Here is a 27,521-nt window from a genome sequence, read left to right as displayed (position 1 = left end):
TGAGCAGCTTCCTAGTGCTTGTATTGCCAGATTTTTCGCAACCATTTGTTTTGGAGTGTGATGCGTCGGGAGAGGGGATCGGCGCGGTGTTGATGCAAGGAGGTCACCCTATAGCCTTTGAGAGCCAAAAGCTCCTTCCGCATGAGAGGTTGTATTCTATATACGACAAGGAGATGCTGGCCATTATGCATGCATTGGCCAAATTCCGGCAGTATTTAGTGGGTAACAGGTTCAGGGTGAGGACTGATCACAACAGCCTCAGGTTCTTTTTGGAGCAGAAACAGCTACAGGAGAGGCAATAGAAGTGGATCAATAAGATCCAAGCATATGACTTTGACATTGAGTATGTCAAGGGTAAGAACAACATGGTAGCAGATACCCTTTCACGTAGACCGGCCATGTTGTCTCTTATGAGCTTGGACACAGACTAGAGGGCTCGACTCTTAGTAGAGTACTCCGAGGACAGATTTGCATGTGAGGTTCTGGATGGGCAGGTGGCGGATGACAGGTACAGGGTAATCGATGAGATCATTTACTATAGGGAATGGATCTTCGTGACTGAGGGATCTCAGCTCAAGAAGAAGATACTTCAGGCATCACATGATTCACCATTGGCTGGCCATCAGGTGTTTACCAAAACTTACAGGGCCATTAGAGAGAGGTTCTCATGGAAGGGCCTCAAGGAGGACGTACTCCAACATGTCCGGGAGTGTGATATTTACCAGAGGAACAAGGGGGAGATGAGCCATCCTGCAAGATTATTGCAGCCTCTTCCCATTCCGGAGGGGAAATGGGAGAGTATTTCGATGGACTTCATCACAGGGTTGCCCATGGTGCAGGGCAAGGATTGTATCTTTGTCGTCGTTGATTGACTGACAAAGTACGTACATTTTTTCGCCATATCCGCACACTACACAGCAGCGTAGGTGGCCGAGCTGTTCTTCAAAGAGGTCTTCAGGCTACATGTTCTTCCTAAGACCATCATCAGTGATAGGGACAACCGTTTCATGGGCAGGGTTTGGCAGGAGCTTTTCCAGTTGGTGGGGACGGAGTTGACACTGAGTACCAGTTATCACCCCCAGACGGACGGGCAGACGAAGATAGTTAACAAGTGGTTGGAGGGCTACTTGCGTAACTATGTCAGTGGGCAGCAGCGAGCATGGCTGAAGTGGCTGCATCTGGGGGAGTACTTCTACAACACTACACATCACATGTCCATTGGTATGTCACCATTTTATGCTTTGTATGGATATCATCCTTTATCTTTTGCTGACGTGATGTTTGGTGCTAGCAAGGCCCCGAGAGCGAAGATTTGGATCCAAGAGAGTCAGGATATCCTCTGAGCTCTCAAGGATAATGGCTACAATGCAGAACCAACAGAAGCTGTATGCTGACAGGGGTCGGGTGGAGAGACAGTTTGAGGTAGGGGACTTGGTCTACCTACGATTACAGCCATACCGATAGTCGTCACTGAAGCAAAAGGGAGTTGATAAGCTCAAGCCCCGCTTTTATGGGCCATACAAGGTGATACGCAGGATTGGACAGGTTGCGTGTGAATTGGAGTTGCCCCAAGGCAGCAAGATTCATAATGTTTTTCATGTATCATGCCTGAAGAAGGCATTGGGGCAGCAGGTGACAGTGACAGATGAGCTAACACCCACGGATGATGAGGGGCATTTGGTGTTGCAGCTAGAGGCTATTATTGATACCAGGGAGAGGTAGCTGCGGAGCAGGACAGTCCGGGAATTCTTGGTGAGGTGGAAGAATTTACTGGATGAAGATGCCACTTGGGAGAGTGAGAAAATTTTGCAGCATCCATCACTTCAGTTGCTTGAGGACAAGCAACATTTTGCCGGGGGAGACTGTAATATTCCTAATTAGCCATGGCTAATTGGAATATTCGATTTTGCTCAATTTTTTCCTTCTATAGTTATTTATAAATAAAAAGGTGAGGAAAGGGGGGACATAACTCACTTTATGAATAAAGTCACTCCCTAGTAGTACAACGTTGTAACTTAAAAGGGGAGCCAAGGGGGCCCAAGGACCACGTAGAGAAGGGGCCCACGTAGACACTTGGAGGGACTACGCAGATGGAGAAGGAACACGTGGCAATAGAGAAGCTACGTTGGACGAGGTGGGCCTTAGGGTTTTGAGAGAGGCCAACGCTATAAAGGAGAGAGGAGCCTCCTCATTTTGATCATTCGATTACGTTGCATTTGAGCTAGTCATTTTGACTTAGAGCACGCTCGCTGTTTAGCTTGTCTGCAGCACTGTTTAGTGCATTGAGTGTCTCCATTCAGAGATCTCACCCTTAGCCCTGGGGGACTTCGAGTGGTTGCTCGGGCAAGGTAGTTTCAGCGATATTTTGCAGGAGAAGCGATTTCTGGAGTTGAGGAGGAACTGAGCATTTTGATGACTGCGCAGTCTTGAGAGGGGAGGACACAGTGACTTTTGGTAGGAGCTCCAGACTGGGTTTGTGTGGAGGATTTGAGCTTGGAGATTGAGCAAGGGATCAGCCCTTGCATATTGGAGGATTTTGGCAGAGTTTCGGGTAGAGTTTTGGAGGATTCTCTTCAAGGGCAGCGCAGAGCCTTGAGGGATTGCGTAGATCCCCAAGGGGGTGATTTTCGGGGGTTAGCTATTTTAGAAAAGCTTTCTGGGTTTTTCTTAGTTTATTGAGCAGAGGCTGATTCCAGAGTTTCAGCATTTTCTGAGGAGGGGAACAACCCCAAATCCTCATTTGATTCCAGCAATAGCAGCAACACAACAGTTCTCCGACAGTTTGGACGCAGTTCAAAGAGAAACCATTTCCTTACCATTTTGAGTGTATTTCTTCACTTACCTTGTGCAAGTCGAGGTGCCATCTTTCTGATCACCTCTTGTACTCTTCCATTACTCAGTATAATAAAATGGCTTAGCATTTCTCTCTGCATTTCTTGAGTATCTGCTTATATTCCATGTATACATTATTGTATGTTGCACTACTGTTATTTCTCTGGTTGGGGTTTGCTTGTGTTTGAAGGATATCTCTGATAAGGGATATTACAGACCATGTATAGATCGTGTGTTGAAATAAAAATCCCAGCTCCCCCATCATGTGCTCATTGCTCACTACACCTTCGAGGTCTAAAGGGAGGGAAAGCTCGATTAATGCTTTGGTCAACAATGAAGTTTGAACGCATGTAAATTTATAGTTCATAAACTACCTTATGTGAAGTTTGAACATGATTAATCTTGTTTGAAGTTAATAACAAAAATTATAACATGAACAATGAACATTGAACTGTGAACATCATTGATGTAGTAAATTAATAAACTAACTTGTAAATTACTAAATAGTAAACAGTGTATACTAAATACTAAATAGATATCATCATGATTCATATCTATATGGATCAAGCACTATATTTAAGTATTTTATATATATATATATATATATATAACGTGTCCCTCGTGTCCTGTTTCCGGGGTCGTTGCGTCTCGTGTCGAATACTCGTATTTACGTGTCCTCCGTGTCTCGTGTCATGTGACTTAGGTGTTGATGGTAAAAAAGCAGGCAACGTGGTTCTAGATGGCCCACTATAAGTTGGTGGGTGAGTGGCCGGTGAAGGATGGTCATACTGCTATGAGGCTCTCGATGTCTCTCCAAGAAGGAACTCACAATGGAGGCCCTTGTCCTTGTTTCACTACTTGATCTCCTCCAGCATCTCCTTCTGTCCCCTAGCCACTTCATTCAAATCCTTCAAGAGGCTATCAAATGTTTCATCTTCCTTACTCCTTGGTCCCCCCATCTCTGCTACCACAACTGTCTTTCCACGTGCCTCCAAATCAAGAATAATTGATCCAGGTGGATATTGGTGGCCACTCGCCTATTCCACTTGGACCCCCACCATTATTTCTTTTAGTTTTTCAGTTTCCTTATTTGTAGCACAATTTACTATTTTTGGCATTTCTTCGGGTCCTGAACTTCCGGAGCTGTTTTGAGGCCCTAAACAATGTTTTTTGGGAAAACCGAGACCAACATGGGTCACAGACCCATGTTGGTCACTCGAAAGTTATAGTCCTCGGATAGATATTTCCAGTGAGGTATTGTGCTCGTCAAACGGAGATCGTATGCCAAAGTTATGGCCCTAGGAAGTTGACGTACCAATTTACCCAAACGAGACCCATAGTTTGGTGCTTCATCTCCTAGGGTTAGGTTTTTGGATGTTTAGGGTTTTTCATTGTTTCTCAATAATAAATAGGCCTTTGAGCCTCATTGTAACACAATTCAGAGGCATGTAGCCGCCACATCTCTTCTCAGAGATAAGCTACCATCGCCCGAGCTAATCTTATTTTCATTATGTTTGTAAGCATATTTCGGTATTTGATATTAATAAATAGCAGTGTTATTTCTACTGCATCTTTGTATTTATGGTTATATCTGCAATTTGTTGCATTCTTGTTTAAATTTGGATCAGTGGCATCAGAGTATGCCAAAGTTACAACCCCGGGAATTTGATGTACCAATTTACCCAAACGGGGCCCATAGTTTGGCACTTCATCTCCTAGGGTTAGGTTTTTGAATGTTTAGGGTTTTCCATTGTTTCTCAATAGTAAATAGGCCTTTGAGCCTCATTGTAACACAGTTCAGAGGCATGTAGCTGCCACAACTCTTCTCAGAGATAAGCTACCATTGCCCGAGCTAATCTTATTTCCATTCTGTTTGTAAGAATATTTCAGTATTTGATATTAATGAAATGAAGTGTTATTTCTATTGCATCTTTGTATTTATGGTTATATCTATAATTTGTTGCGTTCCTGTTTAAATCCAGATCAGTGGTATCAGAGCGGTCTACTCTTTCTCTGTTTTTCTTTGCATGTCCCCAACAAGGTCGGGATATAAGGAGTTAGGGCTCAATGTGGTTGAACCTTTGCAAGATCAGCGTCGCAAACCTCGAAGGCTGCCCATGGGGGAAGAAAATAAAGACGAGGGGGTAGGAGATCATATCAAAATGTTGCTCGAGGAGGCCCTCGAGAAACAAAGGAACATGATGATGCACATCCACATCCAACAGCCAATCTCGAGGCTCCACTCCTTTTAAGGTACAAGTAAACTTTGACATTCCCATATTTGAGGGCCAAATAGATGCAGACGTTGTAGATAAATGGTTAAATCTGCTAGAAGAATATTTTTCTGTTCATGATTTTTCCAGCCGAGAAAAGATTACTTTTTCTCTTCTCAAAGCCGCCCTCCACATCAAAGACTGGTGGGAAACCTACTATGAGCAGAAGGATGAAAGTAAAACCTCACTGTTTTCAGCCGCACCCACTTGGAATTCGTTCCGAGATGCCATCAAGGAGCAGTACTACCCTGTCGGGAGCTATGAGGATAAATACATAAAGTGGACAACGTTGCGGCAGGGAAGGGACCAAGATGTGTCAGAGTTTACGAATGTTTTTCATACCCTTCGCACGAAGTTGGGTATCAAGGATTCTGAGAAACATTTGGTACTCAAGTACTGCGGCTGCCTACACAGGTACATCCAAGACGAGATGGAGTTCCTGGACAACTCCTCGCTCGGAAGGATGTACTGCTATGCCGTCAAGATCGAGTAGATGTTTAAATAGAAGAAGCGAGACTTTGGATCTGAGAATCCAAAGCAAGGGAAATGTGCCCCCAAACAGCAAAACAAAGGACAAAGCCAAGGCGGGGCAGCCGAAGACAACCCGCCAAAGCCGTAAGCAAAGAACAACACCAAGAAGCCGAAGAAGGACACAGGAAAGTGGTGTGAGTTCCATAAGAGCTTCACTCACAACACAAGTGAGTGTCAGGCTAAGCAGTCACTGGTGGCCGTGCTGAAGGCTTCAGAATCAGAGGCATGTCCGACTCTGAGTCAGAACCCGACAAGGGGAATGACAAAGGGAAACAGATTATCGATGCGGAGCCCAATGCCACCGTTTCCACCACGAAGATCCATAAGGAGGAGGAGCGGCTCTTCCACTCCCAGATGTGGGTAAAGGGTTCCCCGCTACAGTTCATTGTCGACAACGGGAACCAAAAGAACTTCATTTTGGCAAAGGTCGTGAAGTGGTTGGGCTTACCGACCACAGCACCCCCACAACCATACACCATTGGGTGGCTTCACCAAGGATGTGATCTTCATGTGAGCCAACAGTGTCGCCTTCCATACAGCATCAAGCCCTTCACGGATGAGGTATTATGTGACGTTGCTCCCCTTGATGTTTGTTATGTATTATTACGCCAACCATACTTGTGGAAGTGACATGCTGTATATGAGTCAAGGCCTCCCGCTATTATTATTACTTTGGGAAATAAGTTGTACATGATACCAGAGGTAGCACCGCCTATCGCCATCTCTTTGGTTACTGCAAAACAATGCAGTAAGCTCATTTCCAAAACCGGGAAATTCGTTTTCCTGATGATACGCCCTCAGGGAAAGAAGAAGACGGTAGCCATGACCTCCAAACAGGGCCCCTCCGCATGACAACAATAGATGGACAAGGTTGTGGAGGAGTACGAGGACATCTTCACCTCCCCCGCAGGGATGCCTTTGCACTGTCAGGTCAAGCACTCCATCGATCTGACCCCACGTGCGTCGTTTCCCAATGGACCAATCTATCAGTGCTCCATTCTCGACAACAATGAAATCAAGAGGCAGATTCAGGAGCTACTGCAGAAAGGTCACATTCAATTGAGTTCATTGCCCTTTGGGAGCTCGATCGTGTTGGTACAAAAGAAGGATGAGACTTGGATACTCTGTAATGACTATCGAGCGCTGAACAAGATCACTGTCCAGAATAGGTACCCGATCCCACAGATTGATGACCTTTTGGACCAACTCAAGGGGGAAAAATATTTTAGCAAGATCGACTTGAAGTCCGGATATCACCAGGTACCAATTGAACCCTCTGATGTGTGGAAGACTTCCTTCAAAGCCAAGGAGGGCCTTTTCGAATGGTTGGTTATGCCTTTTGAGTTGACGAATGCTCCTACAACCTTCATGAGGTTGATGGATGATATCTTGCGGCCATTCACCAACTCATTTGTAGTGGTTTACTTGGATGACATCTTGATCTTCAACTAGTGTTAGGAAGAGCACCTCCACCACATCTGATAGGTTCTCCGAACACTGCAGCAACACAAGCTGCGTGCCAATTTGGAGAAATACACTTTTGGCATGACCAGGTTCAGTATCTGGGATACATAATTGATGAACGGGGGGTGCATGTGGATCCAGCCAAGATCCAAGTCATTTGGGATTGGCCAGCCCCAACCACTCTGACAGAGCTCCACAACATTTTGGGTCTTGCCAATTTCTACCACAGGTTCGTGTTAGGATTCTCTCATATCACTTGGCCCTTCAATCAAGTCACCAAGGGAGGAGTGAAGGAAAAATTCTTTTGGTCTGAATCTCAACAAAAGGCATTCGTAGAGTTAAAACATCGCCTCTGCTATGCACCAGTGCTCACATTACCAAACTTACAACAACCATTTGAGATCGAGACAGATGCCTCTGAGTATCATTCAGACACAGTCCGGAAGAATCCCACTTATGACAAAGAGATGTATTCCATTGTGCAGGCGTGCTGACAATGGAAGCATTACATTTTGGGGAAGGAAACGGTCATCCACACAGACCACCGACCCCTACTGTTCATACATATGCAAGGGAAGTTGCAAAATGATCACCATCAGAAGTGGTCCACATACTTGCAACAGTTCCATTTTAAATATCAACTATAAGAATGGTAGCACCAATAATGTTGCAGACTACCTCATTCGACCACCGATCATGGTGTTAACCACCGTGCTCAACTCTTGTGGGCACGAGACTTCTAATTGGCCACTTCTCTACAAAAGCGACCTAGAATTCGGCCACATATACCAAACGCTCTTGGAGGGTCAGCAAGTTCCAGATTTTCACCTCCTGGATGCCCTGTTATGCCACCTGGGACACCTTTGTGTTCCTTCAAGCGAGCGTGCCAAGATGATTTGGGAAGCATGCTACAGTCGGGTTGATGGGCATTTTGGGGTCAAGAAAATGGTGGAAATATTGCAAAAGTATTCCTATTGGCTGAATCTTCGACAGGATGTCGGGAAGTACATCAAATCCTGCACTACCTGTGCCATTGCCAAACCGACGATCAGGAAGCAAGGCCTCTATACTTCGCTGCCTACCCCTAGTCGACCTTAGGAATCCATCTCCATGGATGACATGTCGGGCCTTCCTTCAACTATGCATGCATGAGCCATTTGTGAAGGAGACATTCTCATCATACCTTAGGGCTACCTTGCCATCCAATATTGTAGCATAACATTGAAACAACACATCATATATACCTTGTAGTATTCAAATACCTATGCACCTTCTTGTTTGACATAGGCAGCTATAGTATTTTGTCAGTTTCCTTGTGATGGGCAACTGTAGCACTTCTCTTCCTGCACTATCCATTTTCTTCGGCATCTCAGATGATCCTCAACAAGGATCGACTCATCACATTTCATCAGGAGGTTAGAAGTATCCAAATACTCAAATACACATGCAAGAAGTGTAATCAATGATTAGATAGATAAATTTAAACACAAGTAAAGACATAAAGAAGTAACATAAATAAAAAAGTACTTATCTTCAATGAGAGGTGATCATCTGTCTCTTGAACCAACCTTCAAGAGTCGTGACTATCCATTTTCCATATAACACTTGTTGCCTTTAATATATTTCAACCAACTTCATCAGCAACCAAGGTCTAATTGAGACTATCCCATCTAGAGCTACATCAAACCTGTCACAAGTGCTCGAACATCTTCTCATTGATCATACTAGGGTTTCTAGAGTGCATATCTCCAATCTTTGTCATAATCCAGGGTTTCTTCCAAACCCTAACATCATAATATCCATCAAACCCTAACAATCAAATTTCCTAGGGTTTCTTTCAAACCCTAGTATTCTTTTAGGTCTCCTCCATCTTCTCTTGCTTCCATCAAAGGTGTCCTCATAGGGGTGATCTTCAATGACTTTTCTTAAATCCAGCTCCAATACCATGTTAATTTTTCTTAGAGATATATTGTTCTTTGCTTTAATAATTGCATTTTATTATTTCCATGTTAGATTCACCCCATAACATCACAACAGTATTCATATTTACATCAATATTCAACGACATATGCAATTATTTAAAAAGAAAAACATCATCATCAATGCAACAGAACATAAAGGAAAAATAGAAGAAAATCATTCACACATAGAGACACCAGAATTGGTCAGAGACCAAGACAAAACCCACTGTGAGGAAAACCCTTTCAAATTCTTCTTCTTATTAGATTGTCATTGAATGAATCAACAAAAAAGAGTACAATGATCCATATCTTCATCCATACAACTATCCATCAAAATCAACTAAACAATATCCATAAGATGAACCCAACCATGCCAATAATCCAAAAACCCTGATTCAAGAACCTGTAGTCAATTGTCACTCACTGTAGTCAACTGTTGAACTCTGCGGTCAATGGGCGAAAACTTCGGTCAACTGAAAAATTCAACCTTTAGGTTCCAGTCGCAGGGAAGATGTGTCATGCATGTCGCTGAAAGGATCCGGTTGAAATTTCTCCATGACATTCCTGTAGTTGAGACCCAAAACTCTAAAAACAAAGATGGAGCTTCGGACCTTGCAATTTCAGACCTATGTTAACCAATCTCCGCGAACTTGCGTCAGACCTATGCGAGCCAAACCAATGAAGAGAATAGAAGAATGTCTCATGATCATGTCCAACTGAGGTTGAGGTCACTTATATTTATAGCTTTCGAAGGGTGTCCAATTTGTTTTAGGGCCGACCTGATCAAATGTGCACATGTGGGCTTTAATTCAAAAACACACTTTCCCTTGTCCAAATTGAGCGCTTCAATAGTCAAAATTAGTCCTCTTGAAAGGAGGAATCTCGTCCCATGGTTGGAATTTGTCATTGAGATTCCAAATTAACACTTAGATCTTTGGACAAAATATCAAACAAATTTGTGACACTTTTACAAGTAGGTAGGTGAGATTTAGATTCGTTTATCCCATTGTGTCAATGAAACTTATGGTAGATGTTGCATAGACAATCTGAAATTCCATTTTGTTTACTCAACAAAGAAATCAAGGCATGAAAATAATTTCCTATTAAATTTAGGGGATCTCATATCATCTTTCCCAAGTAGTATAACCAAATACTTCCCCTCTATAAATGTTCTCGAAGCAAATAACATTTATAAATACAATTATAAGCTCAAATAAGGTCATGTAAAATTTCACCTGGAAGGAATGATGCGTCTTGACGCCTTTGTGACCATGCAAAGCTGCAAAACACATGTACACAAAATTTGTCAACACATAACTGAAAATATATATCAATTTTAATTTATTAATAATGTATCTTTCCAACCAAAATATGATATTTAAATTGAATTTACATGAAATAATTAGGTTTTGAAAGTATATATATATATATATATATATATATATATATATATTCTCTTAAAAGATGCAAGCTATTTTATTACATCAAGAGGTGCCTAGCATGGGAGAGATATCATATAAAGTTACATTTAAAAATAATAAAACAATATTTACATTAACAAATTAAAAAAATAATGATAACAAAAAAATTATTTAAAAGTATGCCATAAATATAATAAAATAACAAAATAATATTTACATTAACAAATTAACAAAATAGTAATAACAAAAAAAATCTTCTAAAGTCTACCATAATAAAATACCTCAATTTCCATCTTAATTTTACATCAGCTCTATATAGGGAGATAAAGTAATTGAAAGTAAATAATAACAATAATAATAATAATATGAAGTCCCACTAGCGCAACTGGTTAAGGATGGGCCTCGTTAGCAAGGCGATCCAAGATCAAACCTCATGGAGGTTGTTGCGTTTGTGCTAGGGGCAAGAGACATGCTAAAATCCAATCAGCTTAGGGTTGTTGTGGCCTAGGTCGGGTGTGATCCCCGTGTGATTTTGACGGCTTAGATGCCCCTGAGTCGTAGTTTCTCAAGCCACAGGTCAAGCTTGGAGGAACACAGACAACTTGATAATAATAATAATAATTGCATTAACAAATTAAAAGTAGTAACAAAAAAATCTTTGAAAGCAAGCAATTAATAAAATATTTCTATTTACATCTTAATTTTACATCAGCTCTATATATAGGATGATAAAGTAATCAAAAGTAAAGTAAAAACAATTGCAAATTTCATCCAAAATTACTTTTTACATTTTATCATGGAGTTCACACATAGTATCTAAAATAATATTGATATATATAGCTATATAATTATATTTATAACAATTTTTTTTAGTGCCAACCATAAATAAATATTTGAATATCCATATTAAGTCATATAATTTTATATCAAATTTATATATAGAGATATAAAGGAATTGAAATTATTTTTTATATGTGTAATTTATTCAATTTTTAATATGGTGTTGACATGTGGTGTTCAAATAAATTAATTAAAAGAACCAATCTGAATTATGAATTATGAGAGAGAGAGCGCTACAAGTTAAATCAATATCAAGTTCGGCTACCATCCTAAAGGTGTTGTACTCAGATTCAATTGATAGCAAAGCCTTCTTACTGTATAATAACTTGTTGGGGGTAAATCTAGTGGTGGTCTTCTAAGCATTGTTATAGACCCAAGTGGCCTATACAAGTCTTTCTGCCTAGTCCTTTTTGTGAAATTTCCTTAATTGTAGTAACTGGAATTTGATCTTCTATCAACTAGAGATTATTTGTCTTCAGAAATTTAATTACAGAACTGAGGAATAATGCACACACACAAAATTATTGACATCGATATTTTTGGACAAATTGTCCCTAGAAAAACCCCAATGTGGGAAAAACCAGTTCTACAGATGAGGGTTTATATTATCAGTAAATATTTAGCAATTTGAGATCTGATGTTGTATCTGATGAAGTGGTATCTGATGTCGATATACTTCGACCCATCATGAAAAACTGGATTCTCGAAGAGCTTGATGCAACTTTGATTATCACAGCAGATATAGGTCGAATCTAACTATTGACCAAACAGTCCTACTACTTTTGAAGCCAAATAGATTCACAGCTGGCCATGTTTGTTGCCATGTATTCTTCCTCTCTAGAACTCAGTGTCACAAAGTTTTGTGCACCAACAGACAACTCTTGATCCAATACTGAAGCAATAATCTAAGGTGCTTTTGTAATACTCCTAATGGAAATATACAATGTTAAACAAGGCAAATGTAGCAGAAACACATACAAAAATTTACAGCACATTTAACAACAAGAAATCTACATGAACTGCGTTGATCTGAGCCATTTTATTAATAAATAAGAGAATACAATGTGGTGCTGAAAAGAATGCACCTGGGCTTGCTCAAGGCAATCTAGCTAAGCCCAAATGAACAATAATAAATCCCTCTCAAATTTGTTGCTTCTCTCTCTTGACTTTGCACTGAAACTTCCCAGAAAATATGTTGTTGGCTGCAAAGAACTGCTGCTAGGGCCTCCTCGGATGCTCAAAAAATTTCGGGAAATTAGCCTCAAGCTCTCCACCAATAACCCACAAAAAGCCACCAAGGAATTGACCAAATGTTGATATTGGAATTTTGGCCCAATCTTGGCCTAACTTCTCTAGCTGCTAGCTGAGTTGGGGCCCCTGTTTGACCCCTCAAATCTGCCCAAAAAATTCTACCACATTAATCTTGGCCTCTCTTCAATAAACCCAGAAAGGGTTTTTCCTAGTTTTGATGCTCCAAAATTGACCCCCAAATGCTTGGCCCTCCTCTACAAGCAAAAGATGTAACCGAAAGCAAATGTTGTGATTGTTGCTCTGCCAAAATGCTGGAAAAACCCCCACAACACTTCCCTCCTCCAAGAGTTGTGCAGTCCCTGTACTGTTGCTGCCAATCCTCTCCACAAACTCGCACTCCCTGCTGGTGGTACAAACTGGTATAAGTAGGACTCCTTCCTTGGGATGGTACTGAAAGTCCACCGAAGCAAGGGTTGAGATCTCTGCTCGTAGACACTCGTGTGTTAAATAGCACTACAGACTTGTTTTCCGCTCAAGCGTGCTATGTCAAATACACAATTTCTAAATAGATGAATAAATGACCAAAATGAGTGCCTCTTGCTATATTTATCAAAGAGCCTCCAAGATGTTGACTTTCCCCACCAACTTCGCTCCAATGAGAATGTCTTCCACATGTGGACTATAATTCTCCATGGGGTGGCCCCCACACTCCACTAGAGCCATAATATTTCCCTTCCTTCCTAATGTTTGGGCCCCCACTTAATCCCAAAATTCATGTGGGACCTCTGAACCCACATCTCCTAAGTGAAAACATGAAATAAGACAAAATTGGGCAAGATTGATATTTCCCTTAGCAATATTGCTAAGTGGGAACATCACAACGTTTTTGATCCACTAAACTACCTGCCCAGTTTCCATTTATATATCCCATCAAACTAACACCATCACCTCGAGCATATCTCAAACCATGCTCAATTGTACCTCGTAGATACCTCAATATATATCTCGATGTTGTGCAATGTACTCTCTTAGGGTCCACCATGAATTGACTAAGAGTATTGACCACGAAAAAAATGCCTGGCCTTGTGTTGACCAGATACATGAGAGATTTGATGAGTTGCATATATAAGGTTGCATCCTATTGACCACACTTTGTCAATAGTCCAAGAAGTAGAGGAAAAAGCAACAGATCAATTTTTTACAAATCAATGTCATCATTTAGCTTCCAATATTATCATTGTAAACCCAATTTCTACAAAGTTCACTGTAAATGATGCTAGTATGACCAATGAGTCATGTAATTGCACCTAGGTAAGCCTATGATTTTGTCAAAGGATTTCATCTTAGTAAGTTTTTTAACCTCCCCGAATTATGTGTGTTTGTAAACATGGATAATCGGCAGAGTTTTTCTTCCATCTACAACCCCAAAGCTAGGATGAAAGTTTTTGGTGATGTCCTGTGTGAGTCCTAGTGTTTATCGAGTCTATTGTAAAAGTGTGTTCAGGAATAATTTTAGTGCACGGTACTTCAAAATTAGACACCATGGCTAAATTATTTTATTATAAGCACTTTTGGTTTCATACTAGATCATATTATGTTGCAGAATTGGGTAATGTCTTGACGGTTTATGTCTAGACTCTAAATGTGTATTTCCCCTTCTAAGGGTTGAATTAATTTAGAATAATTTGATGTAAAAAATATTTTAGTGCATGGTTACCCATAATTAGACACCATGGATAAAATATTTGTGGGTGGAAAAATTAATTAATCCCCTCTAGAGTCAATTAATTAATTTTTTTGACAAAAGTAAATAAAAATCCAAAGCTAGAAAATTAATTAATTTTGAGTCAAAAATAATTAGAGATGAATAAAATTCTCTCAAAGTGGAAAATAATAAAAAATTTGTGGGTCAAAAGGAAATTAATTTTTGGAGGTCATCCATCAAGGGAAAAATGGATATTTTAAGAAAATCTTGTTGATTTTGGGTAGCATCGGATGTGCTCTAGCTCCGAAATTTTGTGGAGGAGCTAGAATACATGAGATCTCCAAAACCCAGAAATCATTTGGAGAAATTCCACACGGATGAGGAGTTATTAAAATAATTAATATTTTTAATGAGTTCCTAAGTCTAAACTTAGGAAAATAAAAATATTAATGTGTATTAATAAAAATATGGGTGCGAAGGTTCTAAGTGACGAGGATCAAGCTTGTTTTAATCTTAGCCATTGATTAGAGATTAGATCATGGCCATTGATTCATCAACAAGAAAAGTATAAGAGGGGGCTTGAGGGTTAGTTGGAGACACACCAAATTGATCAAAGAGTTCGATTTTTCTAGGGGCGAGGTTTGCTGAGAAAATCGAGCTAGTGATCTGAGTTGCAATGAGGGGCAGTTCGACAAGGGAAATTTAGTTTGAGGCCGAAGAATACATAGCAGAGAGGCAGAGCAGCACCGGGAGAGACAGCGCAGTCCCAGAGAGGGTGACACAGAGGCCGTAGGGGTTGACGCAGGTGATGCAGAAGCCGTAGGGGTTGACGCAGGCCCTTAGAGGCAGCGCTGGGGAGATTCTGTGGGGCACAGAGGGAGCAGTTCAGAAAATCGGCTTTCTAAGCAAGGGAGGCTCACTGTAGGGGTGATGCAGCTCCTAGAGGAGGTGACGCAGTTCCAGCGCAGAGTTTGGAGCAGCCATCACTGCCCAGCACTAGTAACAGCCGAGTCATCTGTGGGGTTTGATCATTCAGTTGTTGAATTTGCGTAATATCTATCTCCGGATAGAGTTACTTCTGCCAGGATTTTTCTATGTTGGGTGCAACGTTGCAGGAATCGCCCCCCCCCCCCCCGGATCCTAGGCCGGAATCGCGTCCCGTACGGAAGCGTTCCGGAACCTCCAGGCGAAGCGCGATTCCAAAATTCATGAAGCGCGATTCCGGTTTTTTGAAACGATTCCTGGAATATGGGTTGCGTTGCCCCGGATCCGCGCTTCGGAGGGCGCTTCGGGCCTCCGGAAGCGCCACGCTTCGGGCCCGGAAGCGCACGCTTCATGAGCTCCGGATCCGCGCTTCCGGAAATTTCCGCGCGGGCAGCAATGTAACTTGAATTTTTTTTAAAAGTTAACTTGAGTTTGCATTGAGGGGGTGGGTTAGGGTGAGTTTAGGGTGAGTTTAGAAAAGAATAAAGCCCCCATTCTCTTCTCATTTTCTCACTTTGAGTTTATGAGAGTTGGAGAAGAGAAGAGAGGAGAGGAGAAGAGAAGAGAGGAAAGGAGAGGAGAAAAGAGGAGAGCTTGGAGGAGTGAAGAAGGAGGAGCTAGGAGAAGGAGGAGGAGCTTGGAGCAAGAGCTTGGAGGACTTCATCTACAAGAGCTAAAGAGGTAAGTTCAAACCCCAAACTCCCTTGTTTTTTTGAAAAAAAAATTGTATTTTTCTCCTCCCTCTCCTACTCTTTCCCATTGTTTCTACTTGCTCCTTTATTTACAGGTTGTCCACCACCTATATCCATATTCCAAGATGGTGTTCTTTTGGCTTCTATGTATCATTCCACTCTTGGTTTTAATGATGGCAAGGGTGAGGAATAGAGGGGAAGAGGAAGGGGATGAACTTGGTCCTAATAGTAGTGACCCAATGTATGATGAGGAGGAAGGGTTTGAAGAGGAAGGGGATGAACTTGAAGGGGACACTGAAGCACAAGATGGGAAAGGTACATCAACACCCTTGTGGAACTATGTGACCAAACTTGATGGGGGAAAGGGTGGTGGATCTTACAAATTTGTGTGCCCTCATGGTTGTCATGGAGGAAAACCATATACGGGTTCATATACCCGTCTGAGGAGGCATCTTTGTGGGGTGCTGGACAGTGATGAAAAAAAGGGTTATGTGGGGGTACAAATTTGCCCAAACATTTCAACTGAAGAAAGAAGAAAATACATCCAAATAGAGATGGCTGCACAACGAAAAAACAAGAAACAAAAAACTCATTCTGAATCAAGTGCAACCTCTAAATTTGGTAGTTGCCCATCTCCTCATGGTACTTCTGCAACCTCTAGAGGTAGAAAAACAATAGGGGATTTCCTTAATGTTGCTGGGAGGGATGATGTGGATGGAAAGATAGTCCGTTTTCTTTGTGCTTGTGGTGTACCATTCAATGTGCTTCGCTCTCCCTATTGGCATGACATGGTAAAGGCCATCAATGAAGCCCCAAAAGGATACAAGGCCCCCAACTATGAGAAAGCTAGAACAGTGTTATTAGAAAGAGAAAAAGCTAAGGTTCAAAGAGCTTTGACACGTTTTACACATGAGTGGGTGGATTCTGGGGTATCCATTGTATCAGATGGGTGGACAAATATTAGAAACCAACATTTGATAAATGTTCTTGGTGTTTCTTCTAGTGGTGCAGTATTTATTGCATGTCATGACTCCTCCTCCATCAGTGCAACTGCACAAAACATTGCAGATCTCCTATTGAAATCAATCAAAGATGTTGGTCCGAATAATGTGGTTCAAGTGATCACAGATAATGCAGCAAATTGTAAGGCAGCAGGAAAAATTATTGAGCGTACTCATCCACACATCTTTTGGTCTGGGTGCCTGGTTCACACATTGAACCTTTTGATGCATGATATTGTGAAACTCAAAGATTGTGGGTGGATTGCTGAGGTTTACAGGAAAGGGAAGCAGCTCATTAAATTCATCACAGGGCATACAAGGGTAAACTACTTCTATGGCACTTACTCCAAGTTGCAATTGCTTAAAATTGCAAAGACAAGATTTGCTAGTTATTACCTCACCTTTAGGCGGCTAGTGAGGGTGAAACAAGCTTTAACTAATCTGGTGTGTGCTGAAACATGGGATGAAATTAACACTGACACAGATGGTGCTAATGTAGTCAAGGACACTGTTCTTGACAGTTACTTTTGGTCACAGGTTAAATATGTTTTGCAATTCACCAAACCAATTTATTACATGATCAAGTTTGCAGATTCAGATCGACCAGTAATTGGGGAGGTGTATGAGCAAATGGATAGCATGTTGGGGCAGATTAAAGACATTGTTGAGCCTAGAGATACCACCTTGTACAATTATATTCGTGTAGAGGTGCAAAACCGATGGGAAATGCTAAATATTCCATTGCATGCATTAGCATATGTTTTGACACCTAAATACTATCATCCATCATGGCTTTCAACACCAGCACCTGGGGGGGGAAGCAGGAAAAAACCACACCAAGATAGAGAGGTTCACGAAAAATATATGGCTGCATTGAGTAGATTAATCCCTGATAATGAGGAGGCTGCATTGGTACGGAGACAGGTGAGCAACTATACGCTCAACACTGGTCCATTTGGGAGCATGCATTCAATTCAAGATTGAGAGCATTTTTCTGCTCTTGAGTGGTGGAACATGCATGGAGGGGCTACTCCACTTCTACAGAGTTTGGCATTGCGGGTGCTATCACAGGTGGTAAACACTTCTTCTGCAGAGAGGTGTTGGAGCTCTTATTCTTTCATCCACAGTGTTAAAAGGAACAGGTTGAATTTAGACCGGGCAGAGAGCTTGGTTTATGTTCATTACAACTTGCGATTGTTGTCCCATTACTGTGAAGATGCAAAGTCTAATAAAGACTTGTTGACTTGGGACAAGAATCCAGAGGAGCCCAATTTGGAGGATGGAGTGTTGCGACTAGAGCAATTAGAGGATGCTCTTATCCAGGTATGTCCATTGTGGTATGAATTTTCCAATTTTCCCTTATAAAGCATTTCTCTAATTCATGTTTTTAATTTTTTTGTTAACTAGTGTTTTTTTTTTTTTGCATGAATTTTTTGAGCGATTCTAGGATGATGATGACCGTGTTGATATGCCACCACCCCCACCCCCATCTGGTCCCTTGGTTCCTAGGTTCCATGGTTCAACACCAACAGCAGGGGGTTCTTCTTCATCAGTTCCAGTGCCACGACTTACACAGGGACCATCTTCTTCATTGCCACCACGTGGAGGCCCGCCATCACGTTCTATTCGTGGTGGAAGGAGGAGAGATTAGTAGATATATTCACAATCTACTTCTTTTTGTCATAGATTACTCATTAGACTTGTAGACTTGTGAATTTGAATTTTGAACCTTTTTGGCTTGGCGGTGACCAAGTGACATATTTTGTAAACATTATTATTTGAATTTTGGACATGACAAATGTTGACAGTTGCTCACTTGCTAGATAAATCATAATATGCTCTATGTTTTATGTTTTATAATATGCTTAAATGTTTTATGTTTTATAATATGCTTAAAAATTTGATGTATGTTTGTAATAGCTAGAATATAGATGATTGTTGTACTAGTAAGTAACTACAATGGAATCATGGATGCCATATCTATCTTGATTTATGCAAAAATATGCATGTTTTCATGTCTTCTACAATTAATTTGGTATTTGGGATGTTTGTTTTGAGTATAAATGCAAAAAAATATAAAAAAATATATATATATAGCAGACGCTTCCGCGCTCCGCGCTTCCGCTTCGCTCCCGCTTCGTGCAACATTGGTTGGGTGAGCCATATCTGTCACCCTAGTTGTATTCAAGAATCTGCTTAATAATACAAACCCTCTATATGCTGCACCGGTTTTTCCGAATTGGGTTTTTCCAGGGACGATTGTCCAAAAATAACGGTGTCCCTTGTGTGATTGTCTCAGTGTATTTCAGTTCATGATCTGTATGTATGTGTAGGCTACAATAATGTTTTACATCGATATTTATGTAATTAAATAACTTGTTAATGCAAAAAACAAGTAGGAGATGTTAAACTAGTAATCGCAGTAGGGGTTTCTAATGTGTAGACTGAGAAATTTTCACATGGTATCAGAGCCAGGTTGCAGATCATAGGCGACTGAAGACACTAGCCAAGAAATCCGAAGAATTTGCAGCAGAAAAGCAGCTGTCCCGAGTGACAGCATTGTTCCCAAGCCAAAGACACAGAAGGAGGAGTGACACAGTGCAAAGAAAGTGACGCAGAGGCTCACGCAGTTCCTTTGTTAGCACTCTGAGCCAAGTGGGGGTGATGCAGTAGCTGGGAGGAGCCAACATAGTAGCTACGTAAGCCGTCAAGGCCAACATAGAGGCAGAGGGGGGCAGATCAGGCTCATGCAAAGCCACGTCATCTTTCTGAGCCAAGAAGGATTGACATAGTTGGCCAGGAGGAGTTGATCCAGCCTATGCAGTTGTTGCGCAAAGCCTGAAGGGCTCAGATTCTTCAAGTTGCCGGGGCTAAGGAAGCTAAGAAGATTTTCGGTTTGAGCTGGTCGGACACTGTTTCTATTGGTGCAGAACAGTGTCTAAGGAGACTGAACCAAGGTAGAGGGAATCATTGCCTTGATAGATTTCTAGCTAAGAAACCTAGATCCGGGTTGCAGCAGCAAAGGAGGATTGGAGAGGAGCGATTCGACAGTTGGCTGGAGGATTTCGAAGAGGGAAATCAAGACTCGGAGGGAGTCTAGGGAGGAGTTGTTCCTTAGAGGGTTTCTTGCACCCAAGGAATCTAGATCCAAGTCTTGCTAGATTGACAGCAGGAGAGGGAGAAGAGAACCAATTCTATTTTTGAGCAGAAATGGCAATGAATGGGTTAAGGGATTAGGAAAGATTGGACGAAGCTTCCAATTTTGTCATCTGGAAGGTCATGATCCTGGCAATCCTAGATAAACATCTCATCAAGAACTATGCTTTGAAGGTGGTTGTTCTTCCGGTTGACGTTGATGCGGCACAAAAGTACGAGGAGGCCCAAGTGAAGGCCAAGTGCATGATCCTAGACGGGGTCAAAGATCATGTAGTACCACACATTGCTGAGAAGGACACAACAAGAGAGATGCGGGAGACCCTGACCACCTTGTACCAAGGCTCTTCCATGCAACGGAAGATGCTATTAGAAAATCAGTTGAGATAATACCAGATGCAGAAAGGAGAGGAGATAGATCCATTCCTTCTCAGGGTACAAAGGATTCATGACCAGCTAACTTTCGTGGGGTCTACACCAGATCCAGAGTTCATGGTCAGGATTGCCCTGAATGCAGTCACTGAGCACTGGGAGACATTTGTCCAAAGTATCTTGGGCAGAGCGACTCCCCAGTTAGGAGGAGATGTGGGCAGCTCTTCGATAAGAAGAGCTTAGGAGGTTGACCAAGGCAGGAAGTAGTGGCAAGGGAGCTTGAGTCAAGAAGGAGGAGGAGGAGGATGCAGCGCTTGCATTAGCAGGACAACAAGGGCAACAGAAGAGGAAGAAGAAGGACATCACCAAGGTCATATGCTTCAATTGTGGGGATCTAGGACATTATGCCACTTAGTGCCTCAGGAAGAAAGGCAAGGGGGAGGCTTCTGAATCAAAGGTTGCTCTAGCAAAGGCAGAAAAGGATGTCGACGATGACGATTGTGGCATGAGTGCTCATGCACCTCTAGGGAAGAGGTGGAGCAATATGGAGTTGTAGTCGAGAGGACTACATGTAAAGGGAAGGATCCTTGAGGTGCCCAAACTCTTAGATCACATATGGCTATGGGAGCCCTTAACGACAGTAGCATAATGACGGGTGTTGGTTGGAGCGAGGTGTGATGGAGAAATAATGGCAGAGCTAGAGTGCCAAAGTCTGAGGCAACGCATTGGATGTTGTAGCAGTTCGAGAGGCACAGAGCAGTTTGCAGCAGCGCAGTGGCAGCAGAGGGTCAACACAGATTAGCAGCAGAGGCAGCTTCAACATCAAAAGGCATCCATACTGATCAAGATGTCAGTGTTTGGGTGAAGTTTCAGTTGCTTACTTCTCAACAACTGAGTTGCAATGTGGCAGTTAGCAGTGGCAGTGCTATGGGCAACATAATGCATCATTTTGAGAGGGAGCTATAGTATAGATGCGACAGTGGTAGTGGCTGAGTCATGGGCAGCAGTATAGGAAGCAGCGGTGCAGTGGATGAAGGGAAGCAGGCGAAGCATCAAAAACACAGAGGACTAACACAGTGGATCAGTGTAGTACTTTTGTTGAGAAGTATTGCTAGAGCACATTCCTCGCTAAGAGGGAGTGTTGATTTTGGGTAGCATCTGATGTGCTCTAGCTCTGAAATTTAGTGGAGGGGCTAGAATACATGATATCTCCATAACCCAGAAATCGTTTGGAGAAATTCCACCCGGATGAGGAGTTATTAAAATAAATAATATTTTTAATGAGTTCCTAAGTTTAAACTTAGGAAAATAAAAATATTAATGTGTATTAATAAAAGTATGGGTGAGAAGGTTCTAAGTGACGAGGATCAAGCCTATTTTAATCTTAGTCGTTGATTAGAGATTAGATTACGGTCGTTGATTCATCAACATAAAAAGTATAAGAGGAGGCTTGAGGGTTAGTTGGAGACACACCGAATTGATCAAAGAGTTCAATTTTCCTGGGGCAAGGTTCGCTGAGAAAATCGAGCTAGTGATCTGAGTTGCAGTGAGGGGCAATTCGGCAAGGGAACTTCATGTGAAAATTTCTAAACTGAATTTCTACTATTGCAGGGACTGATTTATTTCACCTACTTATTATTCACAATAAGTTATTTATGAAATCCCTTCAGCAAATATTAAAATAATTTCTATTGTAGTTTTCACACAATTACCCAGAGAAAAAATACATGCACAAGAACCAATCACATCAACACAGTTATTTTTGGACAATTGTCCCCAGAAAAACCCAATGTGGGAAAACCAGCACAGTAGATGACGGATTTATTAATCTTCAGCAGCAATTGCTTTTAAAAGGAATGATTTTACAGAGAAACTAAAAGAAAACACCTGATACTTTCCCTTTGATACCTTCTGACATGTTGAAGTTTCTAAGTTTACTTAATTTAGAAACCCTTCATGCACTTTTCCTGATTTATTCCTACCTACTTGTTAATTTTTCTTTAACACCAGTGCATGCTCAACATATTACAAATCAACAACTAAAAGAAACAAGAACAAACACACCACATGACACCATTATTTTTGAAGCAATGTCCCCGAAAAAACCCAATGCGGAAAAACCGGTGCAACTATCTGAGGGTTTTCTTATTAAGCAATATCAGAGTACAATCTGGGTGTCGTAACTGGCCTACCTAACAAAGAATTTCCTTAGCAGCTATACCTCACAATTTGCGAGAAATCTCCTGGCTGAAACCCTGGAAAACCCTTTCAGCAGCTCCTCAGCACAAAACTGCTCCTGTAACCCTAGCGTCTGCCCAATTTATACTGCGTCAGCCCCTCTCTGTCTCATGTTGGCCCTGCACCAGCCTTTCTTGGCCTGCGTCAGCTTTGGTAGCCTCTGCGTCAGCTATGCTGGCCCCTCTGGTGCTCTGCGCAGCACTTGGCTGCCTCTATGTGGTCCTGCGTGAGCCCTTGCTAGCTTTGCGTCACCCTCCTTGGCTGCTATGCTGCTTTCCTGGCACAATCTCTGCCTTCTCTGTTCCTCTGTCCTCAATGCCCATCAGCTGATCTCCCGATCATTGATTCTATCTCTCTTAGCAAACCCCGCTCTAGAGAATAGAATTACTGGTCACTCTGGTGTACTCTCCAAGTGACCCTCAAGCCTCCTCTTATACTTTTCCTGTTGACATATCAACGGCTGAGATTAGGTCCCTAATCAACGGCTAAGATTAGATCTAGCTTGATCCATGTCTTTTGGACCACTCTAACATAGATTCATATTAATACACATTAATATTTTATTTTCCCTAAGTTTAGACTTAGGGACTCCATTAAAAATATTAATTATTTTAATATCTCCTGATTTGTTTAGAATTTGCCCAAACCTTTTTTGGGTATTGGAGATCTCATGTGCCCCAACCTCTCCACCAAATTTTGTGGCTGGAGCACATCTGATGCTACCCCAAATCAACACTCCCTCTTAGCAAGCACTGTGCTCTAGCAATACTCCTCACTGAGTATTACTTTGATCATTTGACATCGGTACCTGTGTTGATGCTAGGCCTTCCTGCCCAACATCCTCTACACTGTTGCCTCCTGTATTGCTACCCATGGTTCAGCCAATGCCACTGCTGCATCTGTACGACAGCTCCCTCTGCATCTGTGTTGCTGCTGGTCCTTTCTCCCAGCACTACATCCGCACTGCACCTCCTCTCATCATGCTGCATCGTGATGCCCACTACTGCACTGCAACTCAGTCATTGAGAAGTAAGTAACTGATCTCCCAACTGACCTCCCTGTTGGGCTAGAAACACCCTCTGATACTAAAGCTCCCTCTATTGCTGACAAGTGCTCCCTCTCTGACCTATCCACTGCTGCATCAACTCCCTGCATCTCGCACCGTTGCACACCTCTTTGTGCCTTCCTGCACTGGTGCAACACTCCTGTGCCTCTCACACTGTTGCAGCTTGCTAGCTCTGCACTGTCTTGGGACTCCTACACTATAGCTCTCTCTGCCGCTCCATCCGCATCTATGTCTACCCACTCAGCCAGTCCTGCTACTCCTCGTCGGGGCTCCCATAGCAAGGTCTAATCCAAGAGGCTGGGTACCTCAAGGATCCTACCCCTCATCGCCTGTAGTCCTCCTGACTACAGCTTAATGTCTCCCCACTTCCACTCAAGTGGCGTTTGTGCACTCATAGCACAGTCATCGTCTATCAAAACTTCCTTCCCTGCTTGTGCTCGCACTGCCTTAGTCTCGAAAGACTCTCCCTTACTCTTCTTCCTTGGGCACTGGGTCGCATAATGACCCATCTCCCCACAATGGAAGCACTTGATCTTGGAGAGATCTTTCTTCTTCTACTTCTCTTGCTTTCCCTCAGATGCTAGGGCCACATCCTCCTCCTCCTTCTTGACCTTGATCCCTTCGCTGTTGCTACCTATCTTCGACTATCATCTGATCTCTTCCTGGCAAAGAGCTGCCCACATCTCATCCCAAGGTGGGAGAGTCCCTCTGCCCAGGATACTCTAGACAAACACTTCCCAATCTTCTGAAACAACATTCAGGGTTGTCCTCACCATAAGCTCCTGATCCGGTGTCGCTCCTATAGTAATCAACTGGTCTCGGATCTCATTTAGTCCTCCGAGGAAGGTGTTAATCGATTGACCCTTCTTCATCTGATACGACGTCATCTGGTTCTCGAGCAACATTCTTCTCTGCACAGAAATATGCTAGTACAAGTTCTTGAGAGCCTCCCACATCTCAACTGCCGTTTCCTTCTCGGCTGTATGTGGTACCACATGATCCTTGACCCCGTCAAGGATAATGCACTTGGCCCTCGCCATCGCCTCTTCGTACTTGTCATTATCATTGGGGTCGACTGGGATAGCTATAACCTTCAAGGTGAAGTTCTTCACACGATTCCTATCAAGCACTGATAAGATTCTGGCCTTCCAAACTGTGAAGTTCGATGCTCCGTCCAGTCTATCCTGGTCAATTACCCCGTGTAGTGCCATGACGCTCCTCTACTTCCCTCCTAGAAGTTCTCTGATCGACTCCTCTGAGTGTCTACTTCCCGTCTAGAGATTCTTTTCTGGACTCCCTCTGAGTCCTGATTTCCCTGCTGGAAATCCTTCTATTGCTTGTCGAGATGCCCCCTACTCTGATCGTCTTGTGCAACTGCATTGTTGATCCAAGTTCCTTGGCTAGAAACCCTCAGTAACAACTCCTCTGGCCCTGCTCTGTCAGGTACTATTCTGACTACAGTACTTCACCAGCTCCACTCCGCAATATACCTGCAGCCTTCTAGACCCCAGCAACTGCCTCTTTATGAACTGCGTCAGCCCTTCTCTGCCTCATGCTGGCTCTGCGTCACACTGGATGGGTCTGCGTCAGCCCTGGGATGCCCTGCGTCAGCCCTCTGGCCCTCTGCGTCAACAACACTAGCCTATCTGAGGCTCTACGCAGTTCCCAGCTTCTTCTGCGTGGCTCTGGCTAGCTTTGCGTCACACTTCCTTGGCTTCTGTGCTGCTAGAAACAACTTTTGTCACCTCGGGACAACTGTTTTCTGCTGCTATTGCTCCACTCGACTGATGACTCTTAGTCCTCCTGTGATCTGCAATCACGCTTTGATATCATGTTGAAGTTTCTAAGTTTACTTGATTTAGAAACCCTTCATGCACTTTTCCTGATTTATTCCTACCTACTTGTTAATTTTTCTTTAACAAGTTATTTACAAAGTAAATATTGAAAATAAACACAAATGCATGCTCAACATATTACAGATCAGCAACTAAAAGAAACAAGAACGAACATACCACATGATACCATTATTTTTGGACCAATGTCCCCGGAAAAACCTAATGCGGGAAAACCGGTGCAACTATCTGAGGGTTTTCTTATTAAGCAATATCAGAGTACAATCTAGGTGTCGTAACTGGCCTACCCAACAGAGAATTTCCTTAGCATCTATACCTCAGTTTGAGAGAAATATCCTGGCTCAAACCCCAGAAAACCCTTTCGGCAGCTCCTCAGCACAAAACTGCTCCTGCAACCCCAGCGTTTGCCCAATCTGGACTGCATCAGCCCCTCTCTGTCTCACACTGGCCCTACGTCAGCCTTTCTTGGCCTGCGTCAGCCCCAGGAGGCCCTGCATCAGCTTTGGGAGCCTCTGCGTCAGCTACGCTAACCCCTCTGGTGCTCTGCGCAACATTTGGCTACCTCTGCATGGCCTTGCGTGAGCCCTTGCTGGCTCTGCGTCACCCTCCTTGGATGTTGCGCTACTTTCCTGGCATAATCTCTACCTTCTCTGTTCCTCTGTACTCAATTCCCCTCAACTGTTGTCCTGTTCACTGATTCTATTTCTCTTAGCAAACCCCGCTCTAGAGAATAGAATGACTGATCACTCTGGTGTACTCTCCAAGTGACCCTCAAGCCTCCTCTTATACTTTTCCTGTTAACATCTTAATGGCCGAGATTAATTCCCTAATCAACGGCTAAGATTAGATCCGGCTTGATCCATGTCTTTTGGACCACTCTAACACAAATTCATATTAATACACATTAATATTTTATTTTCCCTAAGTTTAGACTTAGGGACTCCATTAAAAATATTAATTATTTTAATATCTCCTGATCTGTTTAGAATCTTCCCAAACCCTTTCTGGGTATTGGAGATCTCATGTGCCCCAACCTCTCCACCAAATGTCGTGGCTAGAGCACATCCGATGCTACCCCAAATCGACATGACACATTGGAGACCCTGCTCCCACTTCTGCGTCACCCAACGTGGCTCTGCGTCAGCCTGTGTAAGCTCTACGTCTCTCCTCTAGATTGTGTCTCTCTTTGCGTTGTCTCCCACTATCTCGGCATCACATCCTCCTTAGTCACTGCCTGCTACTGATGCCCTCCTCTTCCTCCACCCTGCAACTCTCCCTCTGAAATCGATCTCCTCTAACTGAGAATCGATTTTCCTTGAGACACTGAGTATCTGCTGCTGTATCTCCAAATGATCCTCAAGTCTTCTCTTATACTTCTCTTGTTGATGAATCAATGGCCAAGATTAAGTCCCTAATCAACGGCTAAGATTAAAACAGACTTGATCCTCATCTCTTAGAAGATTCTCACCCTTATCTTTATTAATACCCATTAATATTTTATTTTCCTAAGTTTAGACTTAGGAACCCATTAAAAATATTAATTATTTTAATAAGTCCTCATCCAGGTGGAATTTCTCAAAACGATTTCTGGGTCTTGGAGATCTCACGTGCCTTATAACCTCTCCTCCAAATTTCAAGGCTAGAGCACATCCGATGCTACCAAAAATCAACACTCGCTCTTAGCGAGGAATGTGCTCCAGCAATGTTTCACTATAGAAACATCACACTGATATTCTGCATCGGTACCTTTGCTGATGCTTGACCTGCTGCATCACATCCCCTGTACTGCAGCGCCCTCTCAATATGCTGCATCATGCTGCCCATAGCACTGTTGCCCCTGTACTGCAGCTCCCTCTCAATATGCTGCATCATGCTGCCCATAGT

At 42.6% G+C, this 27,521-nt stretch overlaps 1 protein-coding gene across 2 annotated transcripts in view; it reads right to left on the bottom strand.

The window, feature by feature from the left end:
- LOC149167291 (protein ZINC INDUCED FACILITATOR 1-like) overlaps positions 1-27,521 on the bottom strand; it is a 374,552-nt gene that overhangs the window by 30,031 nt on the left and 317,000 nt on the right. For both annotated transcript variants that reach the window (XR_016260912.1, XM_089432924.1), the window contains one exon: positions 10,297-10,340. Coding sequence is in view for 1 of the 2 variants with exons in the window: in XM_089432924.1 (XP_089289050.1) it covers positions 10,297-10,340 (44 nt within the window). In the remaining variant the exon portion in view is untranslated. The remainder of the gene's footprint in view (positions 1-10,296; positions 10,341-27,521) is intronic.

Source organism: Pinus tabuliformis, chromosome 5_1 (assembly GCF_031772625.1).
Source record: "Pinus tabuliformis cultivar Carrire ecotype Pingquan chromosome 5_1, CPIR1, whole genome shotgun sequence".
In the NCBI taxonomy this organism is placed as follows: Eukaryota; Viridiplantae; Streptophyta; class Pinopsida; order Pinales; family Pinaceae; genus Pinus; species Pinus tabuliformis.
The sequence above is the reverse complement of the archived record's forward strand: the minus strand, read 5'-3'. Positions and strand labels throughout refer to the sequence as shown.